This window comes from Chroicocephalus ridibundus, chromosome 1, assembly GCF_963924245.1.
Source record: "Chroicocephalus ridibundus chromosome 1, bChrRid1.1, whole genome shotgun sequence".
NCBI classification, from domain to species: Eukaryota; Metazoa; Chordata; class Aves; order Charadriiformes; family Laridae; genus Chroicocephalus; species Chroicocephalus ridibundus.
In genome coordinates this window covers 160,966,557-160,984,268 of record NC_086284.1, presented here as the reverse complement: position 1 = coordinate 160,984,268, position 17,712 = coordinate 160,966,557, and the positions used below count along the sequence as shown (strand labels likewise).

At 41.2% G+C, this 17,712-nt stretch overlaps 1 protein-coding gene across 2 annotated transcripts in view; it reads right to left on the bottom strand.

Annotated features, from left to right (window-relative positions):
* Positions 1 to 5,820: 5,820 nt before the first annotated feature.
* The window catches only part of POLR3B (RNA polymerase III subunit B), a 79,622-nt gene continuing 67,730 nt past the window's right edge, over positions 5,821 to 17,712 (bottom strand). For both annotated transcript variants that reach the window (XM_063321189.1, XM_063321181.1), the window contains 3 exons: positions 17,087 to 17,200; positions 11,212 to 11,385; positions 5,821 to 6,372 (listed from right to left, as the gene is read on the bottom strand). In XM_063321189.1, the coding sequence (XP_063177259.1) occupies positions 6,243 to 6,372; positions 11,212 to 11,385; positions 17,087 to 17,200 (418 nt within the window). In that variant the 3' untranslated portion in view covers positions 5,821 to 6,242. The remainder of the gene's footprint in view (positions 6,373 to 11,211; positions 11,386 to 17,086; positions 17,201 to 17,712) is intronic.

The following is a 17,712-nucleotide window of genomic DNA, read 5'->3' as shown; positions in this document are numbered from 1 at the left end:
CCTAGGTAAACACGTGCACCGATTCCTTCAAAAGGCTTTAACTGACACAAGCACCGAGAGAGAGTGGCTAGGGCAGGCACATATGCAGGTATCTGGGAAAAAACGAGCAGAAGAGCTGAGGCATGCAAATGATGGATTGCACGTGCAGCGGGCAGGGGGTACCTTCTTTCTAGTTTGAAAGAAAAACAACACGAATTGCATCTGGCTTGCTGTAACTGTATGTAGACATGTCTGAACCCAAGTTGTGTTGAAGATGAGCATAGGTCAGCCTTAAATGATCTTTTTTTATTAACGCTTGTGAAAGGAATTTTGCTCAGCTCCAGTTCTCAAGTTCATGGAGAAGTGCAGTGGCAGCGCTGCCAAAAGGGACGAGTGAAAATGCCTCTTTCACACTGGTCAGCTTCAGCCTGCAGAGAGGGAGGGAATTCACTCTTTTGGGTAGTATCAGCATCCACAGGAGTCTAGAAGAACCCCTGCCCCTAGGGCTGCTGCCCAGAACGCTGGGCCTGGAAGACTCTTGCTGACTTTAGTAGGAGAAAAGGGCAAGCAGTCATTGATTTCTGAGCTTACACCAGATTTATCTGGCTTTTGTTGTGTGTGACTGGTACTAGTTACCAGAGGATTTGTACTGTGTGTTGGAAGAAGAGCCAGCCCTAAAAGCTATTATAGACAACAGACACAGAAAAGATCCATTCCAGACTGCATCCAAGCTGCTGAACAACTGGACGTGAAGCTGTCATATCCTTTTAGATGACCGACTGATAATGAGTTTCTTTTGATCCGCCTGGAGCACGGAGAATTACCTTCAGTGCCTGTCTCTGACTAGCAGGATGAGGCCTGAATGTAGAGTTAAGTTTCCAGTTCACTGGGAATTCAAGGGAAAACATTTCCATTATTAGAACATAAATTTAGCAAGAAATTAGAACTTTACTCTTTAGCACACCGATTTCTTTTCTTAGAGTTATTTTTCTGTTTACAATGTTTTGTTGTTAAGTCTGAGTGGACAATAACTACCATGCTCTGTCTGGAATGGTAAAGCATATGCATAGGTCAAGTAGCTCCCCAAAACTCATGCTAATAAAAGACAAAGGCTCTGCTGCAGTTAGCAGCAGGGAATTGCTTTTGATTTGGAACTAACACACTGTTTAAATACTGACTGGGAGGAGGGGACAAGGACATGCACAAGGAAGCTATTGTAGAAAATACGTGGCCATTGGAACCACCTCAGACGTACCTGCCTTAGGAAATACACAAATAAAGGGGTAACTGTAATTAGGAGAAATATATAGTTGTTTGAGTTTGCAGCAAGATGCAAAGAGCAATGGGCTGCTCACAACCTTGGAAGGATTTTTCAGAAGATGGAACAAAGGCTCAAATCCATTCGCAGGGTAGTCAACAGAAATCTTTGCTGTTGACTTCGAGGCAGGAATAAAGCCATATAAACCACTTTTTAAAAATTCCAACTGCAAAAAAAATCTTTGTATTGGCTCTGACCTGGGTTTGGAGAGTTTAACTGAGAGTTCTGGTGTTCTGGGGTGTATGTTCATACGCATGGAGAGCAGAGAGGGTATATTTGCCTCCTGGGTCCATACAGTGAGTTCTTGGAAGGGCTGCTGAGAGGCAAAACTGATGCACTGGCCGATTCATGCAGTCTTTGCTACATGGAAGAAGAGAATCTGACCGGAGACACGTACACAGAGCAGAGTAAGGTTGACGAAGCAGCCAGTCCTTACTCCTCTGCCTTTCTTACCCTCTTCCCAAAGAACTCCCCCACTGAAACTGGTGGGTCCAGGCTGAGGTGGAAACATATCATGAGAAGGATGGACCAAAGTCAGAACTTGGGTTCAAACATGCTCAAGTTTCTAGCAGCATTTAGGTCTAAAACATGGATCCATTTTCTGGGCTTCTGAGCCTTAGACACAGAAACTGGAATCCAGATCTTCACCGTGCCTTGCACACATTAAGCCTCCCAGCACTGGTCCAGATAATAGCAAAGAGTCACCATCTGGCTGGATTTTACGGTTTGATGAAGTGCTCAGTTTTAAGGCAAGCACGTGTCTGGCACCTGGGGACTGAGGAGTCCTGATCCCAGTTCTGGCACGGTCTTTCTGTGGCCCTGGGCAAGTCACGTCCTCTTTGGAGGAGGGAATTCATCAAGTGCCCCATGGCCCCGCTGAATCGGCAATGGGCTGTAAAACAATCCTCAGCTCCAACTGGAGGAGAGGCCGGCTGGAGGGGCCTCTCGCAGCGCTGGGCCAGCTCTGTGCCACGGCCCAGAGATGCTTGTGCAGGGACATGGCTGAAGAGCTCCCCACGCTGCTCCTGTGGTTCACTGTGGGAGAGCTGCGAGCCAGGCAGGTCGTATCAGGGCTCGGGCTCCCTCGCGCTAGGGCCATCCTAGCCCTCAAGGGCCTCGAGACAGAAGAAGTACAGACATGTTTTCAGCCCCTGTAACTTGATTTTGCAGCTGCGCGATTCCTAGTTATTCTGACCATCAGACTGTACAGGTGTGTTCCGAGCAGGGCTTGCAAGCCCATTTTCAGATGCACAGCACTATTCATTAGTTTGCCATTGGTTACCACTAACCAATGAAATATTCTTCAGTCTTTTTAGGCTTTTAATTATGATGTACTCCCATTGTGCTATAAACCACAGCTATTTTTCTATTTACCATCAGAAAACCCGAGAAAAGACGTATGGTAATTTCTCATCATCATGGGTCTATGTTTTTCACTGGTTTTCCTCCCTGTTTAAGCTACAAGTAGGGAGTTCAAAGAATTAAAAGTCCTCTTTGCTGCACATTGAAGCTTCTCTGTAAGCAAAACTCTTAACGAGATATGGATAGTACAAACCAAACCAATTGTGTTTAGTGGGAGCCCTTCCCACATCTTAAAATTATTAAATCTCAGTATGCCTATATTTCATATCACATCCTCTTTGAATACCAAAATTGGCCAGTCTGGTTTCATTTTTCTTTATTGTTCAGGTTTCTAGTTCCTATGTTTGGAAACATTTACCTTAAAAAAAAAACAAAAAGGCAAAAAACTTGTAAGCGTTATGTAAATGACTTGAAGTGAGGCTGTTATTCTGAACAGGTGACTTACCTTGCCCACAGTTCCAGGACTGGCTAAAAGACCTGTGCTTTGCTCTGCCCCATAGCACCCTGCAGCCCATGCCCAGGATGATTCTGTTTCTCACCACAGAACAGTAGAGCTGGACACGTATAGTGTTTGAAGGGGTAGCTTTTACTTAATGTCTTTGTTTTGCAGTGAAATAGTAGACTTGATTACTGAATTCTAGGCCTGTAAATGCTTCTACCTTTCAACAGCATTTAATCCTTTATCTGCAAAGTAAATGTTGACTTAAACATACTATATGGAGTTAGATACGTCTTCCAACAGCAGCACACACTTCTAGTTTATCTAGTGGACTGTATTTGGCATTTCAGCTGGGACTAAGGCTAGTGACCTTCATGCTGAATAGCATTTCTAGAAAGCCTCTCCTGGACACTAAATACAAGAGATAAAGAAGTTGCAATAGAATGAAAACTTTATGGCAGTTTTATAGCAACATCTCCTTGTGCTAAAGCCTTAAGATTTTGTCAAGTGTTGTTCAGAATATTATATCTCTTTCAGCAATTAGACAAAGAGTCATGGCAGGGTTGATTTGGGCAAGTCTAGTCACAGCAGTAACGCCGTTAGCTGACATGAGACCTCTTTGTGAAGGCATTCACTGTATAAAAAGGGGGGGAGGGGAGATTGGCTAGGAAGATCATTCAAAGGGCTGCAAAGATGAGGTTCACTAGAGGAAAGCAGCGAGAGCTCTGGGGTTCTGAGAATGTATTTTATCTCCTCAGTCCATGCAGCATAATTTTTCCTGGCTGCAGTAGGATTCCTTCCTTGAATAGCCACTTTGACCAACCATATTCCAGGAATCCGTAGCTTTTTGTTCCCGTTCTGCTGGTTTTGTAATGCTTATTCCGTTGCTGAGAGATTACTTGCAGGTGTCTACAATGATGGAACGCAGGTAGCCTTTTAAAGAGGGGCAAAAAGTAGAAATCAGAGTTTCAACTCAAATCTCCACTCAAATAAGCCTCCAGTGTATGCACAGGCTTTGGTTAGACAGCAGCGATGTGTAAATGGAACCGATGTAGGTGTCACCAGAATAGTTGAATAGATGACCCTCACTGCTAGACTTCTCTGGTTTCTATGTTCTGCTGGATCCGTTATTGCTAAGGCTGCCCCTTTCTTCCTAAACTTCAGCTACCACAGAGAATCTCCTTCACCCTCACAAAACCTTTCATCCCCACGCTTTCATCAGCTTGAGGTAAACTAGCTGCAAGGCTCCCCCCCAGGGCTGCACATAGACCTGTTCTCTCAACAGGGTTACTCATGAGCATGCTCCTTTGCTTAAATTTCTGCAGGTGTCACTGTACACATTGCTTAGTCTTTAATGCCTGTAGCCCCGACCATCTAACCTAGGAGACCACACTAGCTAACAAGAACACCTTATCCTCAGCGTAGTTTCCTTGATCCAGGTCAAAACGCCCCCCACCCCCACCCCCAGCAGGCTGTAGCCTTTGAGGCTCACTCCCTCTGCTGGTGCACCCGAGCCTCAGTTTGGCAATCTCCGGGAGCAAAGCAAAGGTTATTCATTTGGTTGGGGCTTTTGGTTAACTTCTCCCTCCGGTATGAAGCAGTACATCACTCTCTTACAGCTCTTCGTAAATAGTTCAGATCCTGGTAGAGGTGCTTCAAGAGCTTTTCCAATCCAAATGTGCTGCGTTGACATCTGTGTTGTCATTAGTCCGATTGCAAAAAAGAGTAAAATCTATCCCTTCAGACTTGATTTGTAAGCCCAGACACAAAACTACTAGTTTAAGCATTTTAAAAAGCAAGCCTACTTAGGCTGATACTCATCCGCACTTCTTAAGCAGCTAAGAGAAGAGCAGCAACACGACTGCAAGAGCAGTGTCAGGATCGGCATGCACAATTCAGCCATATGAGGAGCCAAAGAGCATCTTGGGACTTCCAGACCATAGGCACTGTTTTACATCCTCCTTGATCCAGAGTGCTGCCGTTCTCTAAAGCACTTGAACATGCACATACTTCATCCCTACTTCAGCGGGACTACTCCTTTGCTTAAAAATTTAACCATATGCCTTGCTGAGTAAGGGCTCAAGTGAATTTAGGGTACTAAGTGACTCTTTGTTCATCCACTGCTTTAGTTTCAGGCCTCAGATCTCATGAAAAAAATCAGGTGTTCCCTTTCTAAATCCTTTCAGGTCACTCAAACCTGCTTCGCTGTCAGTGAAGGATTTGTCTTCGTAGTTCTTTTTTTGTTTAATTTTGTTCTTAGAAAAAGTTTTAGCTATGCCCATATTTAAAAAAGTTCTTAAGTGCTAGGAGGGGATACATCAGTACCTAGTGCTTGCAGCCCATCTTTTCAGGGCTTTGGCCAGTGTGTTATTAAATCTACTATAGTCAGTAGTAACTGAATGGCTATCTGTAAGCTGTATCATGCCCTTGCTGCATATGCAGTCACCTCCCTGGAACTTCATGGAAACGGCGTACATTTAGCTGAAAGCAGATTGACTGTATAATCACACCATTGCTTAAACATAAATGCACCTGCATATTGAAATCCCACTCAAAACGTCTGATTTCAAGTTCTCGAGAAAGTAGTTTCGTTTCTCTAAGCCTGACACTACTTAACACAATTTTAACACTTTAACAAAACGCTTTAGGAATAGGAAAATGGTTTAGACATTATAAGAAAGCTTTACCATCCTTACACAACCATCAACACATATTCAGGCAGTATTATTTAAAACATTTATTAGTCTTTCATATTACACTGGTCTGGAAAACATTTTTAACCTCTCTGAATAAGATGTGCATTTAGCTCAGCTCAAGCCCTAGTCCAGCAAAGCACTTTTCAAAACCAAGCACGGGGTTGTTTGAAGTGATGCAAGTGCTTTGCTGCATCATGGCCTTATTCTACAATTCCCACATGTCCTGCTCACTGAGGCTAATCAAGGCTTTCAGAACTTCTCCTCGTGTATTCTACTGACAGAGTTCCCCCTGTCAACTTAAAAACAGGTAGGATGTGTAAGAAAAATTCCTTACGCTGTCTGGCACCTCCCTTCTACCCACTCAGGTTTTAGAGTTATTCCTGTTCACCCAAAAAATCTTCCCTTTTCAATTTCTGTAAAGTACTTTTTTCCATCTTTTTCATCTTGTTCATTCATTGTACTTAGCTAGTTTTAGCCTAGGTATGATGTTCATTGACTGCAGTTCTTGGAATAAGAGTTTACAGGCATAAGGTATGCGCAGAGAAGACACGTGGCATGATGACTTGCAGTAGTGGCACCTAGGGAAACAAACAAAAATAAAGTCAGAGTTGGTGCATAAATGAAGCTCTGCAGGAAAAAAACCCAAAAAACAGTTGCTACTATCCACTGGTTTCTTTGTCCACCTGCATTTAAACACTGGGATCAGACCTAGAAAGAGCCAAGTGCTTGAGACACATTTTAGCACTTAAGTCAGTCATAACTTTTAGCCCTTAAATAATCTGACTGAAGTCAACAGGAGCTTAATGTTAAACCTGCACTTTTTTTGGAGGAGAATCACAATGGTCAGTAGCCAACAGGGCTGACTTCTACTTCTTCACCGCTCACATGACTGCCAACACAAATTCAGCATTGTGTAATGGGAGAAAGGAGGTGAACAAAGCTAAGTATTTCTGAAAACGTGATTAATAGTCTAGTTTCTCTCTTGCATATATGTCACAAAAAAGAGGCAGGAAGAAAGAAGGTTAGGTTTTTTCCTGATACACAAATTCACCCTATAATGTCTCGAATCAGTTAATATTCCAGAAAAGAGGCATCTCTCATCTTACATCTCTTTGTGTCAACAGCCAAAGCATTGGTCAAGACAGAAAACCAGTAAAACCACTTTAATGCATATTTTTTGCAGTCTTTACTCAAATAATGATCTTAAAATTCTGGAGGAAAGTGATTTTTTTGTCATATAGATATAACCATGACCACATAAGGAATATATAGGCTGGTTACTCAGTATCAGGACTCAAGTTCAGTGGTGGTAACAACTGTTTAAATTATTTAATTTCATATTCTGTGTACACACAAATAAAAAAAAATCTTTTTTATAAATAACAGTTTCTAACTTCCCTATTTCCTCATTCTCCTGTACGCTGCATCTTCTGGTTTTGGAGAGTTGAGAAAGCTAGGCCCTTGGGAACACAGACTGACTCAGCACTTCCTAATGGTCTAACAAAGCCCTATTTTTTGCTTCTGTGTTTCGAATTTATATTTCTGGCATAAAGTAATAACAGTCTGAAGATCCAGTTAAGGAAGATTAGCAAAATTCCTACGTGATTCTGTGGTACAGAATGGGGCTCAGAGTCAACATCTACAGTAAAGCCAATGCTTAGTCACTTGTTTGTTACCAGTGAACTTGACCTAGAGCACGTGGAAGTCAATGGGGACAGATCCAATAAAGTTGATCAGCATTAATAAGGTTCTTGGTTATGGGAGCTGGCATTAGTCTTCCAGTTACTTTTTCAGACTCTGCTACTTCTCTTTTACAGACGTATTTAAAGGACACGTCAAAGAGCTGGTTATTTCCCAAGAAAACTGTGGCTGCCTTGGCCTCCACATGCTCCATACTTGGGGTATTTATTTAGTTAGTTTTTAAAACCAAGAAAGCTTTCAACTAATGGTACAGAAGCCTTAATTACATTTCTGCAGTTCATGATGAGGAAGGAAGCTTCACTTATTCCCAGTAATTGCTTTGGCTTTGTCTGAATCTGACTATAGGCAGTAAGAAGGTAATAGACTGAACTAGGTGTTTCCCTGGAACAGGCTTCTGTAGACACTGTAGAGCTACCATGCCTTTAAAACAGAATAGGCCTCAACTGCAGGTTTAGAACTACTCCCCTAGTCCAAATTTATAGGAAAAGGTACGTTTTTATGGTGGGAGGAAGTGACCTAAACAGAAGCCATTTTCCAATGATAACATACCAAGCAATTGCTCTCAACAGAAGAAGCCCTGCAAACCCTGGAAGCCTGATGAGGCACAACTTTTGTGCTATGAGCAGATGTCTGGCATCTGATTACAGCTACCAGGGACTGAGGAGCAGAAACTACTCACTACACCCAGGCTCAAAGCTACACCGTTCTGGGCCTGCTTTGTACTTGGATGGGGATCACCCCGAAAGGTTACGGTGCAGTAAGGACGAAGCTCTGTCAAACAGAGATCACGGAAAGTACTTGAAAGACCATTTGGTACTAAAATTGATACTAAACTGGACAGGAAAAGGCAACTGTGCCAAGGCTGAATCTGGACCAGAAACAAAATTTTTCTTCATGTATATTTTAAAATGCTCAGACTCTAGCGATCAGAGAAACTTCTCATCAAAAAAGGACCAGATTCTGCTCATTGCATTCAGTGGAGTCCTGTCCCTGAGCACCTGTACAACAGCAAAGTTGGAAAATTTGCATAAAACTGGTACATCACAGTAAGTTTCTACTGTATTTTTTATGGAGACAAATTCTGTCACTGCCACAAGAGTCCCCTTCCCCAGAAAAAGTACCAGTTCAGGCCCCAACACTGATCTGCTGTTACTATCTTGCAGAAAAACATACTCAGTGGCTACTCCTTGTCTGGGAGGAAGGGCTCGTCTTCCTTAAGACAAGTGCCCTTAATGCTAGCCACCAAACAATATGTTTCTAAAAGGTTTCTTGCAGCAATGTCTTATTAATGCCAGAATGACTGAAAAGGCCCGTTTGGAAGTTTCTCTTAATGACTTGGTCTCTACTGCGATGCTCATTATAGGGCCACTTGCTTCCGCTACTGGTAGACACAGCATATCATTTAGCAGAAACTACCTCTTATCGATTACTCTCACACATCAGACAGCTTTTCACTGAATCAGATTGCAAGAATGTCTGGCTCTGTCTGAAAGAGTAGTTTCTTTAGCAGTTATTTAAAAAGAGTTACTAAGTTTTGTTACAAACTTCAAAATATGAAATATATGATCACCACCTTAAAAATGAAATGTAATAGAATTTCTAAAGTTCAAATTCCTAATTTTCTTCAAGGCACTCTCACTTCCTGTGGTCTCTGAAAATCTTCAAGGACTGCTCTGAAAGCCAAGGTCTTATAAAAAAATAATTAAGCTGCATCTGCATGTGAGCTTTTTTAAGGCATTGCTTTACACAGTTAGAAGTGATTGGTTGGTTGACTTATGGCATGCCCTTCCCTTTCAGACAACTTCCTTCAACTGGTATTTGCATCGCAGTAGTTTGAAGAGACCTGGATCAGAAAAAGGCCTCACTTGTTCCATACAGTGTACAGACACTCAAGAAAAACAGGACTCTCAAAAATACCGCACAAAAGCCAGTAAGACAATGCCCAACTAAAAATCACCAACCACAACAGGATGCACAGAGTAGGCCTTGTCTCTCCTCTGGATTTCACATGTGTTTACCTACCTCAGTCTGAGCTTCTGCTCCACAAGGAGCAGAACTCTGCTGCTGTGAGCAGCAAACGTGGTGCTTGGTTTCTGGCCAGAAGCCACATGCTTCAGAAGAAAGGCCTGACCAAGGGCAGAGATGGTAGCTGTCACTTTTACACATCTACAGACTGAGAACACACCTTACTTTCCTACTTCATTATACCATAGAAAAAAAATAATAAAAAAAAATTACTCTCGATCATTGAAGTGAATAAAGTCCAATTTCCTGCCTCTCGCAATAGATTGATATTGATATCCAAGATGCGGCAAGTTTCCATCCATGTTCTTTTGAGGTATTTAGAAATGAATGTTTCTCCTCCTCCTTCCAACCCCCCATCTTTGCCCCACATGAAAATTAGAGTAACTTGTGACTTGAACTCCCACAGTTTATTTTTTCCTTCCTTACTCATGGTATTCCAGGTCACCTGTTTTCACAAAGCTTGCAAGAACGTTGTTTCTCATAAATTGCTATTGATCTCACAAGTCTGTTTTTCTGCCAGGCTAAAATAAAACCAAGCTAAAGCAAACCATTTCCCTCACCTATAAAGAACATAAAAAGAAATTTCCCTGCCTTCTAATAATAGTGGTGTATTTCCACCAAGCTACAGGACAACTTTAAATGTAGCATCCCAAAATTACTGTAGAGAAAAGATGGTTAGAGCAAAGCCCATAGTGTTATACATGGTGAGCTCCACATAGTTTTGCCATGCAGTTTTATGCTTCCCCTACATGGAAAACCAGTTTGTTTGCAGGAGATAAACTCGGTACTGGCTTAGGACCCAAAGTAAGACAGCAAGACCATTAGCTGGTCTACAGATAAGTTTCTTAGTGACAAGGCAGTTGGGCAGAAGCCAGCCAAATTTCCGACCAGACCATTGCTTGTCTCTCAGGCTGCAACATGGGATTGGTGCATTTGTCTGATGCTTCAAAGAGGAGCTCCTTGTTTTACAAGTCTACAAAGGCATTTGGGAGGGGCACAGTCAAAGAAAGCAGTATGCATGCGATTATGAACTCCACAGTGAGAGAACAAGAAAGTGGGAGATTTTGCTTTCTTCTCCCGTTCTTCTGTGCTCACTCTCTCTTCAGCCTCATGAGGTTCAACATGTGATTGTACCAGGAAGATCTGTGACTAGCCTTCTGAAGTGAGAAGAGTCAACCACATTGACACAACTGTTTTCCCCTTTTCAAAAAACAGATGATACACAGGATTGAGCGTTTGCTAATCCCCTGCAAGGGTGGTAAGGAAGGCAGCAGACAGAGCGAAGCTAATCTTTTCCATAGCATAGCTGGCTGTGGAAGACAATACCTGTGCTCCCACAACAGGAGAGACCCTGGCCCATTCACTACACACTCACTTTAGTCCTAATTTCAATCAGACCATAACAAAGAACCACGCCTTGCCACCAATTTTCCAAATACGAATTTTGGACGTTGACACTGGTTTTGATTAAAGTGCATAGGACTGTTAATCGGTGTCTGTGAGCACTTTAAAACTGAAAAGCACTATACCCAAGGGCAAGGTTCTGTTACATAGAGGCACGTTTACCCAGTACCACTTTACTTTATGCACCTGAGGTCGAGGGTTTTTTTGAAAATATGAAACATGTCACAGGCACAAAGTGAGAAGGGGACACCATAGTTTATAAAAAGCATTACAGTTAGACAACTTACCAGCCAGAGTACCCCAGCAAGCCACACTGTCCACAAACATCCACTTCAAAGGCATCACTTGAAATCATCAGTCTCTCCAATAAAAGCATGCTGGCTCCATAACCTATCAAGCAATCTCGTTCCATCTCTCCAAGACGTAAACCACCATCACGGGATCGACCTTCAGTGGGTTGCCTTTGAAATAAATATTTGAAAAAAATGTAGTAAGTGTTCCAGAATGTACATTCTACAACCCTAGGAATGCTTGTCTTCAAACTGTAGGAACAGTACAGGATCGATGGACAACAGCGTTCTACAAACCAGAGTTGCTGATCTCGCAAATGGTTATTCAAGTTAAAGCAATTCATCTTTGCTCCTGCACTAGCTGTTCTGTGAGTGGCAACTGCAGCGTCAGGCCACAACTCTTTACCTCACAGACTGTAGCTGAACAAAATGAAAAAAAAAAGAGACTGAACAGCATCCAAGGCAATCTGGACACAGATTTGGTACTCTTTTTTGATGAGACATTCATTATAGTTTGTAGCTAATTAAATGAAACAATATTCAGCAGCTAATGAATGGATCATCAAGCTAATGTTTCAGCTGAACTACAGCTAAGACTAAATTCTTAAGATAAAACCATTTTTGATCTCAGAGAGAATACCAAAACAAAGCAGCAAACTAGTAGTACGCATATTACTAACTCCTTACTGAAATCCTACCCCCCCCTTTTTTTTAAAGTAACATTTATCTACTTTTTTTTTTTCCATGTCTGACAGTTAATAGACTAATTTTCATATTGTATAGGTTCCTGGTTTTCTAGTTCCTCAACACAAATCAAACTCTCATTGTTTTGTCTGGAAAGACTTCCTGTCCCTCATGGTGCTAGAGGAAAGTTTCAACAAAGCAGTGTAAGTATACTCTAAAGATTTTGAGGTAAAAAGGCAAGGTACAGTATATTATTTAACATTATGACTGCATAAGCAATTTTTTTTTTTGTTGGACACAGTCAAAACTTTTAACCTCTTGTTTGTCATACTGCAATTTGATACAGTATCAATGCTACACTCATGTACCAGCACAATGCCGTAGTCCTTCGGTTGCAAATATCAGAGTGAACCATGAAGCAATAACAATCTTAAATTCCTGAAGCACTAACATATTGCACGTATTTTATAAAATATTTCCATCTTGGTATATTCCCTGAAACATGACAGCAAAGAGAAGGAATTACAAAAATGCTATCAGCCATTGTAAGAGGCTTCACTGCTCAGTGCCACCCCGTGTTTATGTGCTGTTTCTGATACCTGCAGCAGCATAATCCACCTACAATATCCAGTGACACATCTGGCCCATAACTTTTGGAGTATATTTTGTTTATATTATTTCAAACAACTGACTTTGTTAAGCATACTAATTATATTAAAAATAAGTTTTTGCCAACTTATTGCAACTCAGAGAAAAGGATTTAGAAAAGTCTTCAACATCTAATAATTTCTGTAACAAGTGTAAAAAAATATACCTAATTACCATCCCAAAGTATCTTCTAAAGATGCAAGTTGTATTTGTTTTTACAGGGAAGTAGTTTCCCTTACTCTGACCGCACTGGAACCTTAAAACTAATCTGCTTGTAATTCAAATCATCCTTTTCATTCGTATAACCTTCTATTTTTCCCACTGTTGGGAGAATGGATAGAAGTTGTTTACATCCTGATTAAACTCCCTAGGGCCCCCTCCCCAGATGATGGCACCATCACTGTTCAGATGCTGTTTTAAAGGACCGACCCTGTGGTGAATACAGCTTCTCTTCTGAAGTCCCAAGAGGCAGATTTTAAAAGCAGTTGGGGCCTCCAAAGATGCAGGCATTCGCTGTGGTGCTAGAAGTGCCCGAGTTCCTTTTACCAACTGACTTCTATAATATTAGTTAATGCACAAGCCTACTTGCAAAAGTTTCACCAGGTGCTCTTCCACAGGATAAAATGACAAAATAGCTTTATAAAAGTGAGCCCCAATAAAGTCTTAATCCACTTAAGGGAGGATAAAACCTCTTGAAAAATGGTGGGGTCTCAACTCCAGCTCTTTAAGAGCTGATATGCCATGGGTCTTCCAACACATACAGGATGAAGACTTCTAAGGCAGATGAAATCCCATTAAAAGAAACACAAAAAGCACTCAAAACAAACAAACAAAAAACCAACTTGAGTCTTACACTCTTAAGTGTTTCATTCCCACTGTCAAAATGACCCCATTAAAAAAAAAATCAAACCAAACAAAACCCTCCCGGCCCTAAAAAGTAGTTTTCTAAAGTATCAAAACTTTCAATATTGAGATTGGGGCTTTGAAAAGAGTCTATCTTATGCTCCCTAAGTCTATCAGATTTTTCTTCTGGCTCACGTGAGTTTGAAAATTCCTCACACCAAAAGTTATTTAAAATTTTAAACCAGTATTTATAAAGCATTTGTGCTTCTCCTTTCCCACTATACATACGTACACCGCAGCTGTAGCCAAGGGCACCTACTTACATTCTTTATTCTAATTATAACATTGTGAAAACAAAGCAGACTCTTGAAAATAAGATTAGGAATATCATTAAAAAGAGATACTTTTAATATTTTAAAAAAGTAAGTTAAAATTCTTAAATGATAAATAAGCTGGTGATTCTTTAAATAAAAAGAATAAGGCCAAGTGGTCTTCACACTATTTAACTGCTGTGTTTAGAAAAAAGCATAAAACAATTAACTTCAGTGTTTTTAAGCCCATTAAGAATTTACTGGCGCTAATTCTGCATTTTCTGGAAGAACAGTGGGTTCAGCTTTATGGCCCTGTTCCTTGTTTCGTTGGCCAGTGGGGGGAAATAAGTCTACCCCCATGAATAAGAGCAGGCCTTGTAGGTCTCAGCAGATCTCCCTGTGCCTGTTATGGAAAACCCATGGCTAAATTGAAATGGAGTCATTGGCTGAAACACTGATCTCCAAGAAGTGGAGTATTACCTAGAAAAACACTGCCTGAAGGAGGAGGGCGTACTGTGCTCCCACAGCCCCAGAGTGCGGAGAGGAGCCCTGACCAGTGTCATCGCATTACTCCCTTGCAGTATAACAGCAACGGGCATATCTGATAAGTTCAAAAGACATGCAGGTGACAGCTCTGACAATGTCCATCAAAACAACTATGCATGCAGAAAGCTTATATTGATCTCTTGTAAGGAAAACTAAAAGCAGTTTATCTATTAAAAAGATTTAGCAGGACTGGGTATCTAGGCAACACCATATATAGAACTACGTTTTACATTAATTGTCAATTACTCATGGCAAAATAAATTAAGTATTGCATTTCATTTAACAAATACCAATTCAGAGGGCAACATCCTGGTGCTTTTTGACTGTGTTGACAGAGTGCTGCTTTGCAGTTCTACAGAGTCTTGTTTTAATCAGAACAATGTCTAGAATCAGTGATGTTCAAGAAACTCAATTTTTCTACCTTATTCCAGACAGAAATATAGTTTTGCTCTGTCAGTTAAGGTACATTTGATATACAATAAAATGCATTTCAAGACAACGACAGCCAAATTCCACGTTGGAAGCTGTTACAGGCTTACTTTTGAAAGCAAAAAACAACGTTAGAGGGAATCTACTCTCCAGGAAGTGCAATGGATGATAAAACAATAGTTGAGTATGAAAGCTGGCAAAGCAGACTCTCTCAGCAGAGGCGATGGCAATAACAAAAGTTTAATTAGTTGAGGAGAAAAGAGAAAATTCCTAAAAGACTAGTCAAGAGGCAGCATAAATTGAACATCCACTAGCTTTCCTGAAAGTCAAATAAAGAGCCCTTGCTACATAGTATGATGCTACTGACTGGAACAAAGAATTCAAAGAAAGTAAGGGGTGGGGGAAATCACACCACCTTCATCTTTAGATGTAAACATTACCTTGACTTGGGATTTAGGTTTCATTTAAATTCAGTATCTGTAAACAGCTAAGAAGTTGGGGAGACAATACAAAAACAGATCAAGGGATCTGGGTAAGAGAGGAGGCTCCAGTTAACCAACTACGTGCACCGTTAGCTAAGACAGCAAGTTTTCATTTTCATGTGAAGCACCAATACCATGACTAACACACTGAAGAACAGAAAATGGGGCAGAGCGCCCATTATTTAGGAATATCGCTTACGTTCATACAGGCAAGCAGCTGTGGTAGGAAATAATGGTTCTGCTACACTTGGTCTTCTCATGTGGTTGGTGGAAAAGTTCAGGCAAGAATTATAAAAACTTTTCATGATTTGTCTCCCAGTTCACCCACTGGTATTTACTTCCATGGAAAGTATGAGACAACTTCAGTTTGTCCTACAGATAGCATGAGGCTGAAAAGCCAAAAGGCATAGGAAATATGCAATGAAAAGCAAAAGAGAAAGATACTCTGTACCAGGTACAGCAGAGACCTGCCTCTCCATTCTCTACCAGCGCATCAACAGGTAGAAGCTGCACTGATTAAAGAGGACAGACTTGCTAACTTGTGCAGTCAGGCAAGCAAGAGCAGTGAATCAGCACATGGTAAGAGGTATACAAATAAATTAAGAATTAAAGAATATGAACTGTGCTTGTTATAGGGAAGAGTAAGGGCAGGATAGACATGACTTTGTGCTTAGATCTCAGAAACAGTACAAGAGGGACTGGTCAAAAAGAAGAGTACCACCATGCAGCAGGTGAGGTATAAATGGTCTATATGGTAGTCCAGAAAAACTGGCAAAGGACATTTGGAACAATCTTTGCTAGAATATTCAAGACTAACTGGCAATTCACTTTCTGGCAAGATTTAGCAAATAGTCCTACTGTGATGGAGAAAGGTGAACTAAACGACCCACCAAAAGCCTCCTCAAAGCAAAGCCTGTGCCACTGAATCTTTTCTTGCGAGCCAGGAATATCAGCAATTTAGAACATGAGTGCAAGCAGCCATAGAGCTTGGCTTTAAGGAGAAAAGGTAAGTAACATCAGGGAAAGCAGGATGCTTGAAAATCCCCAGAGGACCAGATAATACAAGCCCACCTCCAGGGACTTATATTACCTGTTACTCAGAGTACATCTGCTTGACTTCAAAATTTGATGCCAGAAGACATCAACATGGTAATCAACCTTTTTGTTGGCGAGAAAACCAAGTTCAGGCTCAGTGTAACGATCATGACTCCGAAGGAACTGAGGACCTATCTTTAACTGAGCAAATAAAAATGCCTGGCATGTCTCTTTTAAGTTTTGCAATTTATTAGTGTGGTAGTGCTTTTCTCCTGCATGGTATTGAATGATAACTGTGGACCAGCACATACAACCCTAAATTAAGTTCTAGAGTTGAATGGAAGAGTCTGCGAGACAAAGTGCAGTATATCAGGGATGCACGTTTTCCTAATGCTTGTTTGCACTACACTAGGGCCGATGTGTTTGCGTTGCCTCGACAGGTGAAGACATGGGCCACATCAATATTAACCTGCTGAATACCAAAAGATGCCAAAATATTAAAAGAAATTTCTTTCTTCTACTCATATCTGATTTTGGAAAAGCACAAATGTTAAAGAAAACAAAAAATCCTTCTAAAATACCTACTATGTGAGCCATCTGTCAGGAAAGGGCCGCAGTGTGCACTGTGAATCAGCACGTGGTATTTCTACCAACTGCTAAAAGAAGTCTGAGAAGTAAACTCAGTTTTGTACCGCATAGAGGACACCTGGACGTTCAGAACAACTTCCTGCTACAGTCTACTGTGAGAGCTTTTAGCCTGTAACAGTGTATTAACAGGTAATAGAATTTTGTGTCAAGTATCAAAAGGTAAACAAACTTTGTTTTATACCTGCCAGTCAGCTGGGCACACTTCTGAATGTACACAAGAATTTTGTGCTTAGCCTGTAACCATACCTGGTGAGCACTGCTCTGGGTCCTCGAGCTCTTGCATGCATTTTATCCAACACCATGTGCTTTAGTTTCTGGTAATACACAGGGCCAAAATAGATATATGCTTCCAAAGGTTCCCTGAAGGAATAAAAAAAAAAACAAACCCAAAACAAAATAAAATCAATATTCACAGTTAGCACATACTTACCTTAGAAGAGACAAGTGTCATGTACAAGAGGAATTTGAAACAATCTGGGAATCATGAGCCCTAGAGAAAGGTGTGCTAGAGAAATTGTCACGTCAATCAGTCTGAAAGCCCCACAGAGAACCTTCCAGCTGTACACCCACATTCTGCTGTATCCACCCTAGCAAGGAACAAGCTCCTGAACTCTGGCCGTGCACTGCGCAGACATGCTGCTGTAGCTGCAGGTGCCTGTTTCAGCTCTACTGTGTTAAGTCCCTCCTCTGCCTGTGCAGGAGCGTTTCAATAGTGCCATCAGTAACCGATAAAGACCGTAAATGTGTCAGACCCTGAAGAGTGACTTAAGATATTTCTATTTACATTCCTTCACTTTACATCATTCACACACAAAACAACGGTAAGCATAAATGTAAACAAATATATGCAGCATAAATGCTCAAAACATCAT